The 20,379-nt window shown below is 31.6% G+C and overlaps 1 protein-coding gene across 1 annotated transcript; it reads right to left on the minus strand.

The window, feature by feature from the left end:
• Positions 1-4,018: 4,018 nt before the first annotated feature.
• Positions 4,019-18,746, minus strand: LOC143058532 (putative Bax inhibitor 1). Its single transcript, XM_076232036.1, has 8 exons — positions 18,414-18,746; positions 14,809-14,917; positions 14,302-14,471; positions 13,055-13,152; positions 10,334-10,413; positions 9,737-9,837; positions 6,604-6,673; positions 4,019-4,783 (listed from the first exon to the last, which is right to left on the minus strand). The coding sequence occupies exons 1-8, from the start codon at positions 18,476-18,478 to the stop codon at positions 4,766-4,768; spliced, it is 711 nt and encodes a 236-aa protein (XP_076088151.1). The 5' UTR covers positions 18,479-18,746; the 3' UTR covers positions 4,019-4,765.
• Positions 18,747-20,379: the final 1,633 nt, after the last annotated feature.

Genomic DNA, 20,379 nt, shown 5'->3' on the forward strand with positions numbered 1-20,379 from the left:
CAAATTTTTCCCACGAAAGGGGGGCCCCTAGATCCGCCTATGATGGACATCATACTAAATATATGTACACCCGACTTTAAATAAATCTATTATGCTAATGCTTTTTACGTCTTCTGGAATCTATCTCAAATTACTGAAAGTACCCATACTTCTTACAGACCTTCACATGAGCACTACTGTCTAATTCTGCGTTTATAATTCATTCATTGGTTGAAAGGAAAAATATTAAAAAGTTTTGAATCACGAATTTTGTTCTCTTCCCAGAAGCCATATTCAATAATTGGACTTTTAACCAACCGGCGTGGGACTTTTGCACTTTTCCATAGGACCAACTTACCAAACACTTGGGAGATACCTTTTGAAAAACATTTCTGCATTGTTTACATTTGATTTCATTTGTTATAAAAGGAAAAACAACATGTAATTTTTCTGAAGGGTTTCGACGCAATCTTATTTAAAAAATAAGTTCTCATCACTTGCTCCTCGATTTTTTATATGTCACAGCACACAGCGACATATAAAAAATCGAGGAGCAAGTGATGAGAGCTTATTTTAACAAGATAGGTTTCGACGTATATTTGAATTCCTTAATTTCCAATCAGTATCAAAGTAACAACAATGGTACTCTAGTATAACAAACAGCTGCCCCATAAGCACATGATGCGCCTGTCACATTTTCAAAGAATAAAGGAGTAGGTCCAGTAAGACTCTTTTTGGCCCCAAAATATAGTAGTTTTACAAAATTGTTTAAATGTGAACTTTTAGTTATTTATTGGAAATTAAGTAGAATGCTTCTGCTACATAAAAGTGGGCTGTTTTTTACAATACAATGCACATATTTCGAGAACTAGCATCATTAAGTCGTGCTAAATTCCTGAAATCTTCACAATTTTAGCAATCTAGTTAAATTTTAGACGGTTTTCAGTCTTTAATGAAAGTGGCCACATTTGCGTTCATTCTTAATATTGAAATGTAAGTTGTATTTAATGATAATACATAACATATATAAAGGTTGAGGATGAACACGGATGCTGCCACTTTCATTTTTGACAAAAACCATCTGAAAAGTGACATTTTTTGGCATATTTGATAGATTTTTCACATTAAGCTTGAATCGGAGCATTTTCAATGACTAAATCAGTTAAAATCTTTCACATAGACTAATTGAATCAACTGAAATAGACACTTAAATGTTTATAGACCAGCGGTAGAATCAGAAAAAAAATAATAAGTGTTTAAAAAGTGTCCAAAATCTCTTGAGGACAAATTTTACCCTTACCAGACCCCTTTCAATTACTTCTCGATGTTACATTAGAAAAATCAAAAGGGAGATTACATCAATAGATATAAACAATTCACCAGAGTTTCATGAGAATTGCTGAAAGCATTTTCGAGTTATTGTCTGAAAACTGGAAAATGCCCCCGTTTTTAATGAATAAAACCCCATAACTCAGATATGTAAAATCATAAATTTATAAAATTCTAAAAAGAGCTTACATCAATAGATGTAAACAGTTCACCAAAATTTCTTGCTAGTTGGTGAAAGCATTCTTGCATTATTGTCTGAAAACTGAAAAAAAAAACTTTTTTTTATGAATAAAACCCTCTATTAACTCAGAAACATAAAATCCAAAATTTATAAAAATAGAAAGGGAGCTCATGTCAATAAATATAATCAATTCACCAAAATTTCTTGCAAGTTGCTGAAGGCATTCTTGATTGATTGTCCCAAAAATGGAAAATCCCCGTTTTTTTTTAAATGAATAAAACCCCATAACTGGGGAACATAAAACCTAAAATTTAGAAAAAATAAAAATGAAATCACGTCAATAGATATAAACAATTCACCAAACTTTTATGCAAATTGGTTAAAGTGTTTTAGAGTAAATGTCTGACATGTTGACAACAGATGGTCATACAGACAACCTTAACACGTCCTGTAAACGGGCTTATAAAAAGTAATGTTTGTTGATGATTCAAAGTAACAACGCTTGGACAGGACTTTGCCAGGAAACTTTTGTTTCCTTCTGTTCGGTTCAAATGTGAAAGTACAAGAAGGACACTAGATGCCAAATAGTAGGGGAAAAGGGTAAAAAAAAAGTTTTTGATGTTGATCAGACTGTTAAACACATATTTTTAAATAGTACAACTTTGAAGAAGCAACTAAGTAACTTTTGACTGTCGATGAGTAGACCAGAATAGTTTCAAACTATATAACTGCTTTTACAAACACTTCTATGACTCATATGAGTATTAAGCTAAGTGCTTGAATCAAAGGCAAAACAAACCTAGTTCCAACAGATATTAAATGACTATGTAAGTAATTCACATTAGGGCATAAAATTATAAGAATTTCAAGACTTTTGTCAGGATTTAAATTTTTTGGGGGAGTATCAACAGTATTCTCCAATTAAGCTTGTACAAGTTATCAGGGTAGAGTGGTAACAATGCATTCCAATGTTTCAGATTCTTTCAGTTACCTGCCTATATAACTCTTATTCATTTCAACTTTCATCACGAAATCTTGCACACCAACAATGCTATTTTTGCGATGGACAAATGATCAAATTATGATTTTAACAGCTTAAAAGAAAGATATATTATTTTTTTCATAATTTTTATTACCATAATAAACAATGACAGATATTATAATTCTGTAGGAAACAAAGTTTTGTGGTTAAAGTTGAAATGGTCTTAAATTTTAGAATTTATATATATAAAAAAATTAAACCAAGGGGAGATAACAACTATATAAACTTAACCAAATGTAAATAAAATATTCACCACCAAATATTTGTCCACAGAACTATAATATAAAACAAAATGATTGGCGAAGCAAACAATGATTATATAATTATATACTCTTGTATTAAATATAAGAACTTAAAATATGAAAAGAAAAACATTTAACAATTAGGCCATGCAAATTTAGTCTTAAGTTTCTCATTTACAGTTATAACTCGTTAAAAAAGACAGGATATCCCAATGATTTTCATTCCATTGATTTTAAATGATAACGGAACAAAATTTGTTTATACATTATTTTGCTCATCTATCAGATAAGATTGATATAAATGTACAAGAGAAATTAAAAGTTGATTTGATGGCCTTACTTATATATAGATACACTTAACATTCAAAAGCAATAGTTTAATATCAGGAATTAAAATTCTTCAAGCAGACATGGTAAATCATTTTTTTTTACTTAGCATGCAACTTAAATATATTTGTTTTTTAAATACATACAATTACTTTTCTTAACAATGTACTATAAAAAAAAGTTCCAAACTTGCTTAATTTACAAAAAAATTGCTTTTCTAATTTTCCAACCTGAACTGAAAAACATACCCTGACCATATCAAACGTATTTTTGATTCTTAATATCAAATTGTTTACATATTTTTCTTCTGAATAAATGATTATTAACATATGAAACCAGAACCCATTTGAGATAGTACAATTTTTTTCTTACAATCAAAGCAGTGAGATATTCCAAAACCTTCTATAAAGGTTTATGACAATTCCTTCAACGTTTACAAATAATATGGAGTAAAAATTTCATGTGTAGATCATTTTGATACTTAAAAAAGTTTCCATTCACAAAAAAAAAAAAAAAAAACTTTCATTTACAAATCATAGCAGAAAAAAGAAAAAGTGCGACTACAAATTAAAAATCTATTCTGAAAATCAAACCCATCTAGTCTTTAAGAAACCTAAAATTTTTGCAATCAATCAATGAGCCAAAAAATACATAATTCTGAATTTAACCTTCAAGCATGTTATAATTTTCAACATATTTGGTTCAAATTAAGTCTAAGACCAGCAGATTATACTCCTTAAACTATCACATAAGATTTCTAATTACTGTTGGTATATTTCAATACTGTATTTTAAAACTTTTACAGCCTTGTCTTTTTACTACAATAATTAATACTGAATTTATCAGCTTGCTGAAGATGGCAATATTCCATGGCTTTTTATACTTTACTATCTGTATGTTAAAAAATAAACAAATAAATAAATATAAGATTTTAATAAGTGCTTTATTACAATTCACTTCCAATTTTATGCCATTTAAAAAATCTTAGGCATCAGTTGTTAATAAAGAGCTGTTGCAAAAATAATGGTTGATTGTATTTTACCAATGAACCTTCAAGAAATATATACAATGTTTTCAATTAGACAATGTAAAAACTGGTGATTTAAAGAAAATACCCATGATGCAACATGCAATCATGAGCACAAAAACTATCAAATAAATCTTTTAGTTAAGCATTTCTATGGATTAGTAATAGAAACAAGACTTGAATATTGTAGAATTTCTTTCTTTAATTCAATAAACCAAATTGTCATGTTAAAATTTAAGTTTTATTTTTGTTTTGAATGTGTTAGCACTGCTAGAAACCTTTTATACCTTTTATAAATAGCTGTGTCCTTTACCAATGATGTGCCTTGATTTTTGGGTTTCAATATCTTGCAGATAACTAATTATTTCTTTGTGTTTGTAGTCAAGCTAGATGAAGTATTAAAGTTGAATTTGGTGTTTCTGTTTGGGTAAATACAAAATTCTCAAAAAAATAAACTTTGACAGAATTTCAAATGTACAACATAAGCAAAGTATCACAACATATGAAATCAAAAAGGAATTTTAATAGTTAAATTTTATTTTTTTTGTATTTTCTCTGCATCCTTCCAATAAAGATGTCAGATGTCATTAAGAAAATAAACTTCTTCAATCTTGTCCATTAATCTTTTCCTGTTTAATTTACTCCTTCTTTTTTTCCTGTAAAGAGAAAAAATAATCACTTGTTAAATTTGAATTGAAATTGTAGAGTTCTATAAAAACACACCAGATTCAGAGAAGAATTCAGATTCTGAACTATTGGTGGATGTCAAGTACTTATTATGCCCCACATAGGACCTTATGATTTTCAGTCCATCCCGGTTCTGATTCTTAAAGTGTTTGGTCAAGGTAGTTTTTGATGAAGTTGAAGGCCAATCAACTTGATACTTAGTACACATATTCCCTATGATATGATCTTTCTAATGGTAATGCTAAAAAGGAGTTTTGACCCCCAATTTCAAAGTCCACTGAACATAGATGTTCACTCTCATAAATATCATTCATGTGGTCCTCAGTAACAACCCAATATTTTGTTCAGTTAAGCAGGGGTTAAACAATTTTGTTACAGCTAAGTAGCCCAGGACTTATTGGCAGCAGGATTTTACTAGCCCTGTTGTAAGAACTGCTAGTCCATCAAAACTGACCTACTAGCCCTATCATGCCTTAAAAATCAAGAGTTTGCTGCAAAATACAAAGTGGGTGTCCTTTGTTTTGAAGGAGACATTATACACTGTATTTAATAATTTTTATTGATCTGTTATTTATTCTTTTGGTGCTTCACCTAACTTAGTTGTTCCCATATTCAAAGCAGACTTTTTTTTGCGTGTTTGGGGCAACTAACGGCAATATTCACAGAGTATTGTCTGTTTTTTTCATCAGCAACAGCCAACCTTGCCAGGGGAATCATTGTGTCCCAGTTCTGCCAACTTTTCAGGAAGTGAATTCGTGATTTTTTGGCCAAATTGTAAAGATCAAAGAGAAAAAACGATAGTTCAAAGGAAAATGCCGCCAAATAAGCATGAACATGTGTGAGTCTCGCGCTAAAGACTTGGCAGCCCTTCTGTCCTGGACACTATTAATTTTTTTCCGCGGATTTTCCATGTCGTATTTAGCATTTTTGGGGGATGAATTTTCAGCTTCGTTACTCCTTTCATCTACCGTTTTTCGTTTTGAAACTGACGAAGTTCCTGGGGTTCCCGTACTAAAATATTAAGAAATATTTTGTTGCATGGTTTCGTGCTCAAGAGCTGTGTAACAAGACAGGTCAATACCAATCAATACATCATACCCCCAAATACTGTTAATTGAAAATCTGGGCACGATAAGCAATGTACAATACCCCAAGCCATGGTATGAGAAATCGATATTTAAAGTACAAGAATTGCGATCAACACATGATACCAGGCCACCCAGACATGCCAGAGTTATTTGTTCTATTTTTTAAAATATGTACAACAGGACCTGTACAAACCAGTTCAAATTCTTGGAATCCCAGATGATTTAATTGAATCGAATTGGCTAACATAGAATAGTGATGAAGGGATTTTTTACTTTCTATTTTGGAAACGTCAATAACTTTTTGTTACTAGTCCGTCGGGCATATCGGATTACACATTTTAATTGCCCGAGGCGTAAATGATCTAGTCCCGGGCGTCGGGCTAGTGGATTTTTTAACCCCTGGTTAAGTATTGTAAAGGACTCATAGCTGATTTTTTAATAATAAGTCTAAGTTGTCTAACAGCATCAACAGAGCATTTTATCAGTTCAAAATATTTGTTCGGAGATGATTTTTACTTCTTTAAAAATATGTCATGCCACAAAATAAATCCAAGGAACCCTTTCACTAATATTACTTTATTACAATATGCTTTTTTTTTTTATTAAAAAAAATATCTCTATGCACATAATTGTAATTAAAACAATTTTTATTCTATTAAGAGATGTTATCTTCCAGGACGGGTTCTCATTTTGTAACTTACTTTTTTGCCTAAGATGATCATCAGTTTACGGAAGATGTTGATGAAGTCCAGGAACAAATCCACACTATGCCTGCAATTAAAATAGGTTTAGAAATATTATTTGCAATTCATTATCTATTTAAAATTTAACAATGTATGTAATTTTGGCCCAATGGTTGATGGATTGTTGCTTGCTAAAGGAGGCTTGTGTTGACCAAAGATGACTTTTAAATTGTGAATATCATTGAAAAAGCTCCAAATTATCTCCCTTTGATGGCAAAATGCCATTTTTTGGCATTAAAATTTAATTTTATTTAACTCATCGGTGACCTATATTTTTTATTGTTGTTTTCGAATAAGCTGTACATAAACTGAATAATTGTTAAATTTAAGCGATTTCTGTAATTTAGTTCTTTTTTTATTTTGATCTTAAGCAAAAAAAATATATGTCTGTTTCCTGCTGCCAAGGCAAAAAAATCAGGGTCGGTAGGTCGGGATTTTTTTTTTTTTTTTTTTTTTTTTTTTTTTTTTTTTGCACTCCCTGTCAGATTTGCAGATGGTTAAATGTCATGTTTGGTTAGGGTCCTGTACCCCTAAATCATTTAATCTCTTTAAAGAAGCTTTAATTGAATAATCCTCCCAGTGCCGACATTTTTTAAACCTTAATTGTATCACATTTGTGCTGGGAGCAGCCATTTTGATTGTTTGGGTATAGTAAAATACGGATCTGGATCGGACCTGAAACGATTTTTTTCTGGAATTGAATAAAAAGATCTAGGGTCGGGGGCTTTGAGTCAGGGTCGGTCGGGAAACAGGAAACAGACATATATTTTTTTTTGGCCTTACCGCTATTTCTCCTATTAGTTCAACAGAAAAAGAGAACATAAACAAAAATGTATGCTTCTTTCAAAGGCGAACCCCCTTAACATGTATGATGAATATTCTGATCTTTCATCAATTACTGTACTTTTAATATGATTTTATACGTAGATTAAAACACTATATGTCTTCAGTCTTTATCTTAAATGTGTATGGTTTTTCATTTATCTTCTTGCAACAACTATTTTCATTGGTTATATTTACTGTCAAATCCACATGTCTTAGGATGCCATTTTGAAATGATTAAATTCACAGAGGTTCCATTAATACAATATAATCAGAAATTTAACTTAAGCAACCTCAAAAATTCTGTTTCAATTAGATTTAACCCTTTCCTCCATGGATATTTTTTTTAAATACTTGATTCGCATAGGATTTTATCAATAAAAACTAGATGTGTCAACATGGTCAAAGCGACATGAATGGCCCCATCCCAAAAAGTTGAAAAATCTGCAATTTCAATATAAACACATGTGGACACAAACATGATGGTAGTCTCACATATCAAACATCAGTTCAAAATCTGGAGGCGTATAGAAAAAAAATCTGTACAACTCTGATTTTCAATAATTTATCGAGGTCCAAAGCCCGTAATTTCAGCAAAAATTAGCGGAGCAGAACTAAACTTTAACTTGACCTGTAACTCATCATGGTGAACTCACATACCAAAAACCAGCGCAATATCTGAAGGCGTTTAGAAAAAAAAAGACTGTATAACTGATTTTCAACAAATTCTCAAAGTCCAAAGCCAGTAATTTCGGTATAAATAAGTGGAGTGGAACTAAACTTAAACTTGATCTGTAACTCATCATGTTTAACTCACATACCAAAAATCAGCCCAATATCTGAAGGTGTTTAGAAAAAAAGTCTATAACTGTGATTTTCAAAAATTTCTCTAAGTCCAAAGATCATAATTTCGGCAAAAATTAGTGGCGCGAAACGAAACTTAAACTTGATCTGTAACTTATCATGGTTAACTCACATATAATTACATGTAATAGATTCTCATGAATATCCTTTTTTATATTACATACAAATTTTATTACGTCTGATAAAGTTTTTTCGTAGGTGAGACGTTTTAACTTGAGTCACTACACAGACGTCATTATGGAGTAAAGGTGAGTCAAAAGGCGTCATTATGGAGGAAAGGGTTTACCCTGATCTGAATCATACCAATTTAACCTTTTTTGCCATTTTTTTCATTTGTATGACAATACATGTGTATGTTTTGTGATGATGTTTGTACGCAAAATCATTCATGAAATTTCACAGAATTTTATTTTAATTTCAAATAATATATATATATATTATCACCTATTTTCTGTGACTGTATATTACATTAATTTGTAGGATCCTTTACTATAGATAATTTAGCTGATCTGTAATAATAACATCTTCATGCCTTATATATCATGTACTGTAGTACGCCGCTAGATTAAAACTGACGAGGAAAGGTAACACACGGCCAGCGAAAGCTCTTTTTTTGAGAGCCCAGGTGGTCGTGTGGTCTAGCGGGACGGCTGCAGTGCAGGCGATTTGGTGTCACGATATCACAGTAGCATGGGTTCGAATCCCGGCGAGGGAAGAACCAAAAATTTGCGAAAGCAAATTTACAGATCTAACATTGTTGGGTTGATGTTTAGACGAGTTATATATATATATATATATATATATATATATATATATATGTATAATTTTTTTTTGTAATGCTTTTGTGACTTTCTAATTGCTAATTGGCAACAGGAAGTTTTTAACTAGTAACATGAGTAACTTCAGTACTGGTAATCCTTTAAATTTAGGTAGTGGTGCACTGATTATCTGAACCATCTACTAATTGGTTAATTTGGGTAACTTGATTTGTTGATTGGTTTGAAGTGTGTATTGATTTCTATTTTGAGATGACCCATATAGTACTGAGGTCTGTTTTAATATACATAATATACATAATACCACGGAAGGCATCTACATACATTCCACAGGGCCTTCCCTGGGTATCAGGTACATTGTAATGGCTGTTCCAAAAAATAAATGTATGGGGGGGGGGGTGTGGAAGGCACTTTTTATTTGACCCCACCATGCATTTTAAATCTGGTATTTCATTTAAATGTTCAAGCAATCTTTCTTAAATAACCACCACCCATCAAATTTTAATAAAAGTGCCTTCCCCATCCCCCAATATAATTACTTCTGGAAAAGCCCTAGGGTAAATTGACAGATGTTAGAAATTTTTTATATTGTTCTTTTTACATTAGATGTTCATTAAATAATAAATTACCAGATAAAGTCGTCATCTCCATTGCGTTTTTTCTCAACAATAAGTTGTGTGTCGTACAGAACAAAGGCACAGAAAATCAATAACCCAGCATGGAGGTATAACTAAAAATAGAAAAAAAAACCAAGATAAAATCTACAAATATGACTATTGGATAATTGTGCAACATAATTCCAATATAACTTGTTTTCAATGTTAAATTTCTACTTTTGTTTTCCATGTTAAATTGTACTTTCTTTTTTCAAGAATAGTCAAGGCTTTCAAGGTCCTACTGACAGACTGCACATGTATGGAAATGTGTTTTAAAATATCAACCAGAATCAAAACAAAATTTATGTCGTACAATGAGAGGTAAATATAATGTCCAACTCCCATTATAACATGTATAAATGTTTATTGCATGTACGAAATGTACATGTATGACATGTATAAGTACTTATTTAAATACATGAATACAGTCATAATATTAATTTGTGTGTCATTTTGGTCTCTTGTGGATTTGTTTACGTGTAATTGGAAATTTTACCACATCTTCTTAGCCACCAATGCCCTCTGATAACATGGTAATATCTGAGTAAATTATTGATATTACAAACTTACATCCCAAATCATCTGAGACTGGAAGAAAATGTTCATGAATCCCAACAGCATCAACCAACTAAGGCCAGACATCAGAAATCCTGAAAAATACAATGGTAAGGAAATTTTAACTTTTGCTGTATTCATTGCAAACTCTTTACAAATTTTGCTTTATTGAAATATTTTGAGAAAAGGACAGAAATATTTGTTGGATGATCGTACAGGTTGACAGTGTGAATGCAAGTCAGTCCCCACTGAGTGCAATATAATAATGGTTGAAATATATATACAAAAAAGCTATACCAATTAATCATGCATATGGACCATAATTTGCTATTGGGCTCGTTTCCTACAACGATAGAAAAGTGATAAAAATGTGTATTACTGTAAGAAAAGTTGTAACTACATCTAAAGATGCCTTTATTTTTATCAACATACAAGTGTATGCTACTCTTCCCTAGAAAAAAAAATTGAAACTAACAAATTTCAAAGATTATACGACCTTATTTTTGTGTTGTTTCTCGTGTTACTTTTCGCTTCCGAAGTGCATAACGCTGACTGATTTATAGATAATCGTCAATGGCAAATTCGTAACTTTTGCTTTCAAATAATAAAGAACATCGACCAATAAGAATAGTCAGAAGAAAATGCCGAGAACTATAAGTATTTCTGTAGCAGGTGTAAGAACACTAGCGTTACTTTGGTTTCCGATTTCGTAACACAAATTTAAGATGATGTAATCTGCTTTGTTGTAAAAGAATTCTTTATAACAATATGCAAATATGAACTCTCGCGAGATGTTCAAACAGGTAAATCAGAGATGATTTACATTCTAGTTTTGTTCTTCGTAATAATTAATTTAGAAAATGACGTTATCGTTATGCGTTACATTTCACACGAAACAGAAGTCCAGTTATTTCCTTTTTTTTTTTATTAAAATTGTTTTTGTCGTTAAGTTCTAATCATTTCCGGTCATACGTGAAACATGTGACTAACATGTGATCACGCCCTTACAGCCGGATATATGAAATACTAGGTCTAAACATTGTTTTTGTTTCCAACGGGATGTTAGCAAACATAATCTGTAGACTTGTTTCGTCTTGTTTAAAAAAGGAAAATACAATTTTCAAAGATATTGCGCCGGGGGTCTATTATTTTTCCTATGTGCATAATGTTACGTACGATCTTGTGTGAAAATAAATGCCCAATGACTTGACAAAATCGATTTCAGATTTGACAGACGTTATAACACACTTCGTTTCCAGATAACGATGTAAAGGGTCCTTGGAAAATTCAATCGACATTACGTCTCTTATCATTGTGCCGATGCTCGTTGGATTGATTTTGCTTCAGCAGTAAATATTACTGGATATTTTAGGCGAATAAAGATAATTTAATAAAAAATACATGTTAATATACCGTTACACTTGGAATGTACAAAGTTGGTATCTTTGTCACAATTTTTAATTTTTTTTTTTTATTCATGTTCTGCAAACACTTTTCAGAAACGCAATAAACTTGTCAAAGGAGAAGTAAACTTTTACCATGCATGACTTGAAAGGAAGTACTTTATTGATTTTAGCCCACTAAAGTAGGTTAAAATGTGGAAACCATGTAGATGGTGTACAGGTCACAAATATCACATGGTGCCTATTTTAAAGATTTTAATTACAAGTTAACAGTTTTTTTCTTTACTGGATTTAAAGAATTTTACATTGCCAATGATTTGGAATAAATTGTATATAACTGGAATTTCAAAACCAAATATAAATACATTTTTTTGGCTAAAACATCAAGATACAACGATTATGGTATCCTGTATCAATGAAGAAAATATGGAAATTTCTGAATAAATTGTACTAATTGTTTTCAAAACAAGCACATATTTAGTTTTATAATACTGTTACATTTAAGATGGATTTTAAGAAAAAGTATACTGTTCAGATTATTTTAAGCAGATTTTGCAATAAAATAAAACTAAAAAAATGCTTTTGGTTTCTTATGGTTTCCTTTCGCGTTTAAAAAAAACTTTAATTTAACATTGAAAATAGATTTTAAATATTAACATGAAGCAAGTAACACTAGTAATGGTGTTCATTTATGTCTTTTGAAATATATTGTGCAAAATAAAGAAAATAAAGATTGGTTTCCTGTTTGGTTTCCTGTCACGTAAACGGTGAATCAAAATGTATTATTTTTTTCTTGAAAAACTCAATTGTTCCATTAATACTATTCTAACACCAACACAACCCACAGAATAAAAGTTAAAGTTTTAGAACTTATAAAAAAGGATACAAAAAGAAACCAAAGGCCGAATACCAAATCAGAGGCGGATTTAGAGGGGGGGCCCAGGGGGCCCGGGCCCCCCCTTTTTGGGAAAAAAATTGGTTGCTTATATAGGGAATCATTGAAGCGTGACTGGAGCGGGCCCCCTCTTAGGTCAGTCAGTGGGCCCCCACTTATGAAAATTTCTGGATCCGCCACTGCAAATTATGGTCCATATGTCTTAAAAGATTTTTTTTTCTTCTTCAAGCAACTGCAACTGACACAGTTTTCACATAAAAATTATGTAAACCAACAAATTCTAAAAACCCTGTTCTGAGTGTATTTTCAGAATTATATGTCTACTAAACAATATATTTATACTTACCACCCATGTATAAAAAGGTTCTACTAAACAATATATTTATACTTACCACCCATGTATAAAAAGGTTCTACTAAACAATATATTTATACTTACCACCCATGTATAAAAAGGTTCTATCTGTGTTGTATAATGCAGCCAAGGAAAAACTGACAAAAATCACAGTAGTGGCCATAAAGGCTGTTGCTATTATGCTGAAAATAAAACATAAACAATATTAATATTAAGATGAGGTGAACTCATGTGTGATTGTTTATTGTGGATTTACAGCAATCATTAGAAAACTCAAATTATGTTTTAATCTGGTGGATTCAATGGCTGACTAAGCAGTGTCAGTTTTGCTCATTGCTGTAGGTGATACAGTGACATATTATTGTACTTCAGTGGATATTTGTCTCATTGGAAGTCATCTCTTAATTAAGGCAATCCACTTAGTGTTAGTGACCTAAGGTTGCTTACATGCACATCAATAGATTTTAGAGGATATTTGTGGCATTCAGTGTTCTCCCTAGAATTTTCAAATAACACCTTGGAAATTAACATTCTACTGGGTTTCCAAAAAAATATACTTCCATCATGTCCATGGACCCTAAATATTCTATAATAACATCATCCAAGATAGCACCATGGTAGAAAATACAGCACAAGATGGTGCTTGAAGGCACTGGGAGAACACTGTGACATTGGAAGTCATACTACATCTCTCCATTTTTTACTAAGTTTTTTAGCATGATGGATGTGAGGTCAATGAGGCTACACTCTGATAGAAGACAGTTCATCCATGTAAGAAATAGTTTTTCTTACTACCAGCAGACCAATATTTCATCATACTACTTTTTGCCAATTGCCCAATGGACAAGCAGCAAATGCAAAAAGTCTTTGATTTGACCAGCTAGGAATTGAACCAAGAACCTTCCACACATGTACATTATTTATCATATGTACTTGCATTGGGGATCATCCTTAAATCATTATAGCAGCAAAAGTATCATTCTTATGCAATTAGACATGTACATGTAACCATGGTAAAACCAATTTTGATTGCAGACGTCTGCAATTAATACTAGGTTGATAGTCTAAGTTATTGGCAATAACATTACACAATTGCAGTCATTGTACATGGTGTTTTTTTTAATATGTCAAGGATTGCATGATTAAAAATGAAATTTCACTAATGTATCCAAATAGTTGCCACAGTCAATTTAGATTTGACAGGCTCTACTTCATGTGACATTGTCTACAGTAAAATAACATTTTGGACTGCCAAATCCTTAATTGATAACAGCAACTCTTCAAATACTGTACTGTTATTTCTAAACAACATAACAATGTATTTTACAAACCTTGGATCAATGTCTATAACCCAATCCATGACTGGACCAAGTGACATTCCACTGAAGAAAGTGAAACCTGTAAAGATGGCCATTCTCTTCATCTGTGTCTCTTTTGAGTGATGTGTCAGTGCCAACCATATCATTAATCCAATGGAGGCTAAGGAGGTGAGAAAACTGGCCTGCAAGAAGTAATGAAAAATATAACCTGATGTAACTGTATGATGTGTGAGTGCCAACAGATCCGTACAAAATGGTCCCTACATTGTATGTCCTACTGGTTTCGCTAATTGCTAATTACTGAAGGTCATTCAATTTATAGTTGCCAACTTTTACTGATGAGAATACTGTTATTTGATAACATTACACATTCAAATTGACAACCGAGGTTATACAGCAGACAGCAGTATGTATTCCTTGTGACTCATGGTCATGATGATTACTATTTAATGATATTTAATGAGCTTTACCAAATTGATAAAGGCCATCGTCAAATGTTCCTAGAAAAAGGATACCTACCCTCATAAGACCAGTAAACAGGTGGACATAGGCACCTACACCAGCAGCTACCATGGCTATAGATAGAGTTCCATAAACTTTCTTCAAATGCTCCTGTACATTTCTTTCTCTGAAGAAATTATAAAAGAATATTTAACATGTTTAAAGGAACATTGTTTCAACCTCTGACAGCAACATCAAATTATATTAAATTTATTTATGTCATGTTCAAATGTACATTTTACATGTACATGATGTATGCGAGATAAAAACCAGTGTCTGTTAGAAATGCATGTGAAAATTTAAAGAGATATATGTTTATCTTGTTGCTGTTAACATCACAAATTGCAACCATTACAGTGGTCTCGTTATCCCAAAATAGAAGGGCGCCGCGCCCTGGGTGCCCTAAGCCGCGCCCTTCTGCCCTGACGCCGTTTTCTGAAAAACCCTTGTCGTTTTGGTAAAATTGCCTTTTGTTTTGGTTAATAGTATGAATGTGTATTGCCATGTTATATGAACATGTAGTATGAATGACTTTTCTTATGCAAATTTTATAGAATAAATAATCATAACAACAACTTATGCATCTTTATTGACAATATATACAGTAAAAAAATATGTGAACTCGTGATACACGCAGGGACGTAGACAAAAGAAATGAGCAGTGCCTTCTCCTATCATAAAAAAAGTGCCCTGTCCTCCACTGGCACCCTGCCCCTTTTGAATTTTAGCTGGAGCACTGCATTAAATGACAGTCTTTCACATAGAATGAAATGTTTTTGACCAGACATTGTTGTAAACTTGGTAAACATGTAGCAAACATGTTGAAAATACATTTGTTTTAAAAGTCAATAAAAACATGAAAAATGGAAGTAGCATCTTTTCAAGAAAATGAAAAAAAAAAGATGCTAGTGTACATGTAGATTGATGCCCGGTACCTCGAATGACCGAATAACACTGTCATTATCCGAATAACACATATAATGACCGAATAACACTTGAAATTTTAATATTAGCATATATATATGTGACTTTTAAACATTGATCATTAAATAATTATATATTATCATGATTATCGATGTATTTTATAACTTACAAATGATTTGTAGAAAGCAGATAAGGCCACACCAATTTAATTCCTTGTTCGACGGACCCGCCCGCACCTATTTTTTTCAAAGCAGAATTTTTTTTTTTATATTCCCGCTTCCCGCATCCGGAAATGTAATCGTGTCCATTTCCCGCACCGTTTTTTTTTTGTAACTATTATAAACAGATATTTGCACTTGTTTTTATAATCACAATCTAACATGTATTTATAACGATTTTAAACATATAAGCATCCAAGTGCACTGTGTCAATGTCTGTGATAATATAATTATTTGATTCAGCATGAAACTCATTTATCCCAATTGGGAGTGCTCCGATATAAATAGAAAACAGAAGAAAATGTCAATACAGAACAAAACATTGGTTTCCTTCCCCCTTACTTAGATTCCCTATCAAAATATGTTTGTTGTTAGAAATAAACTTCAAAGAACTTCGGAAAGAAATGCATTCAACTGCAATATGCTAGCTATACAAAACTATCCATACTCCTGCATGTTTATGCACCTGTCCTGATTGATTCAGGGGCCTGTCGTTCAGCAGTTAGATATCGTTCGTTGATGTTCATAGATATTATTTGGTATTTTCCCGTTTGTATATATATATAAATTAGATCGTTGGTTTTCCTGTTCGAATTGTGTACACTTATAATTTTGGGGTCCCTTATAGCTTGCTGTTTGGTCTGGGTCAAAGCTCTGCCGTACGTACCAGATGACCTGTATTTGCTATTATCCCTCAGAAGGACACATATGGGGTCATTTTACTGTTGTAAAAAAGAAACTTGAAGAAATACCAAGGATTTGCATAGTGTTGCTATACAAATCCTTTGAAGAACTTACAAAAATTAACTAAAAGAGAGGAGAAATACATCATCTTTAAATAATTTTAAACAACATTACTATATTCTTAAAGAGAATTATTTATGATATTATTTATTTTGAATAATATTAAAGTAAATGTGTTAACATGGCCTAAGTCCAGGTATATTACAAAATTCTTGGGCATGTTTTGACCATTTAATACCAGATAGATATATAGTTCTTCGGGAAAATATGAGCTCTTTTGTACAAAAAAGTTTTATTTACAAAAAAATATATTGTAACTTATATTGACCCTCATAAAAAGGATATTTATAAAATTGAGGGATTGTTCCCAACCTGATTATGACTTGGATGGAGAATTGTCTCATTAATTGGCACACATACATATACCAAATCTAATTATTCAATTATTTATTGGTGAACAGGGAAAAATACTTCATAAATTGAAGAAATGTCAAAGTACAAGTGATAAATCAAGTTTTAATATTGTCAAAACCTACAATTTTATGTTTACAAAAAAAAAATATAATCGCTCGCCTTTACTTTTCAAGCTTCGCCTCAAAAATTTGCAAAATAAATATTTTTTTATTAAAATTTTCAAATCGCTCGCTCGCCCCAATTTTTGGAGTCCAAAAATCCGTAGAACAAGAAATTAAATTGGTGTGGCCTAAGTTCATAAAAAACTTTTAAAATTTAGTATGTACATCGAACATGGCGGCCACTGAAATCACAATGGCCGCCAACTATTATGTACACACTAAATCTAAAATGATCTTTATGAACTGTTTTGCTTTCTGCAAATCATTTTTAAGTTATAAAATACATCGATAATATTTTATTATTTAATGATCAATGTTTAAAAGTCACGAATATGTGCTAATATTAAAATTTCAAGTGTTATTTGGTCATTACAAGTGTTATTCGGATAATAACAGTGTTATTCGGTCATTCGTGTTACCCGATTAATGCCCTCTAAATTAAAATCAGCACCTCTCAACTGTATGGATTATATCAAGCATAACTCAGGTGTTTGTTTGTTTCATCATCTTGGACTAATCAAAATTCAGTTTAACCTCGAAAAACAACCGCAGCAAGAAGGTGTTAGTGGTACACAATTTTATTTAGAGGCCAGCTTAGGATTATCTGTGGATGCAGGATTTTTTCACTGCATTGAAGACTAATGGTGGACTTCGACTGTTGTCTTCTATCAGGTTGTTAATTAACCTGGGATCACCCCATGTTGTATGACGAGTCCAACCTGTCTATTTGACATATTACCCATTTCCAGTCTCAATTTTATACAGTAGATCTATGCAAGTTTTTTATTTTTTGAAACATAACATGCATTTGAATTTTATATACCTAGGGCTAGGACAGTCTAGAAGATGCAATCATAAACAAATTTGCTGATGCACAGGTTTCTCGGCAATCAGTAGTAACAGATGGTGTCAGGTGTTAATTTCTTCAGAACCAAAATACTATTATAAAAAAAACACGTTTCAACCCGTCTTCAAATAGTAACTTTTGAGCCTTTGAAATGTTGGTCACTTCAATTAAGTTTAAAAATAGCATCCTCATAGACATACGCACAAAACAAGTTTTACTTTCGTTTTTAGAAATTGACAAAATTGAATATTGTACATGTCATTTGTGTAAGGAGTTAAATGTGATACAAATTTGTTTTTGTTCAGTTTAACTTACATGTGGTCAAATTTAAATAGAGCTGCCGGCAAAAATTCATCATTTCTTCTTCTTGTGCTTGTCATGTTGTCTTTTAAATTTATGACGTCTGGAGATTTCCAATTTCAAGATGTCGGTTAATAATATCGCTTCTATCACTGCAAATTACATCTAACCGCTTACAACATTGAAATACAACTGGAAAACTGTGTAAAAGTATTCACAAAATAAAATTTTGACAAAAACGTTTGCTTTGATGATTTTTTTTATTCGAAAATAATAGTTTACAACCAACAATTATAAAAAGAGAGAAATAAATAAATACTACAAAGCCAAGTAATCCAATCAGAAATCGACACACGAATCACGTGAATTTTATTCATCAGGGACGTTCTCGAAATTCAATATGTTTCTGGTTACCCCGAAACGTTTCATCATTAAGGATTTTCGTCGAATCTAGTTTTAAAAAGTCTTTTTGTTGTTAATGTCACAATATCGCAAACAGAAATAACAAAAATAGTCAATACAGAGATGCTGGTCATTTTTAAATCAAACCTATAAAATTTCTTGACCCAACTATAATATTTAACTATTTTTTTTATCCCCCCAGTAAAAACATTTAAAAAAATTGACCCCCCTCTATTTACCGGTATGATGGGCGTTTTTCAATAAAAACGTACTTTCTTGTCCTAGCCACTTTAAAAAAAATGTGTTGGATCTTTGCAAGTATTTTTTTGTGCAGTCAGTACATTGAATCCGATTTAACATTTTTAAGCAAAGAAACAGTTTATTTTTCAGAGGGATTGATAAGATACTGATTCCTGAATGGTCCAAAACAACCAAAATGACATGTACCTAGACCGCCTGTCCAACATTCATACTCGTTGTATGAATATCGTAAAGAAATGTAGAAATAAATATTTTTTTTTTTACTTAATTTAAGTTCTTTAATAATTCAAAAGTATGTTTAGAGCCAACATATTTTAATAAACAGAGGATTTTTAATTTCAGAAGGTGTGTCCCTGACAAAATGTCCACTACGAAACGAAGTCATTAACATTTGCTAGTAAACAGTTTTATAAAATCAATGTATTTTTTGTTTGCAAGAGATTTAAACATTAGGGTCTTACAAAAGAAGTGATGCTTTTATAACGGCAATTAAATTGATGGTAAGAAAAATTGAGCACATCAAATGGACCAGAGTGATACCGTATTTTTGTTAATGTCCACTACGAAACTGGTAAAATCTCCTTCAGTATCTGGTTTTAAAATTATGAAAAAAATGGGCGCACTACGTTTGCGCGCATTTGGGGATTAAAATATTTTACGTTTGCGCGCAGCTTTTGATTACATTTGCGCGCATTCATTTTACAGGTAATCTCAGGTAAAAATAATAATTCATATATATTAACACAATGATTAAATTATAATTGACTATACTTTATTGGTATTTTAATAATAAATATGACTATCAATTATTAATTTTGAAAATAGTTTGTTAATTCAAATTATATATTGTTCATATTGAATTCTAAAATCAATTTAAAATCCCGTTATATATATCTTAAGTTCAAGTTATGATAAATGGGCTATGTCACAGATTTCTTAAACTTTTGTCTACACCTTTGACTTGTTAAATTGTATATGAAAATCGAAAAAAATATCCGGCTTTATCTCCTTTTTCCGTGCCTAAGAAGAGACTTAGACTAACTGAAGGGGTACTGATAATTGTAGATAATTGAACAAATTGATAAATAAATAAGTATTATGACCTGTATTTTCCCTAAAATATTATTGATTGAATTCTTTCAAAATAGTTGCCTTAGGAGACTTAGACTAACGGAAGGGGTACTGATACTTGTAAATATTTGAACAAATTAATAAATAATAAAGTATTATGACCTGTATTTATCTGAGTTTACCTGTCAAAAAGCTGCGCGCAAACGTAATGATTTTTGCGCGCAAATGTAATGGTAATGCGCGCAAA

The sequence above is a fragment of the Mytilus galloprovincialis genome, chromosome 14, assembly GCF_965363235.1.
Source record: "Mytilus galloprovincialis chromosome 14, xbMytGall1.hap1.1, whole genome shotgun sequence".
NCBI classification, from domain to species: Eukaryota; Metazoa; Mollusca; class Bivalvia; order Mytilida; family Mytilidae; genus Mytilus; species Mytilus galloprovincialis.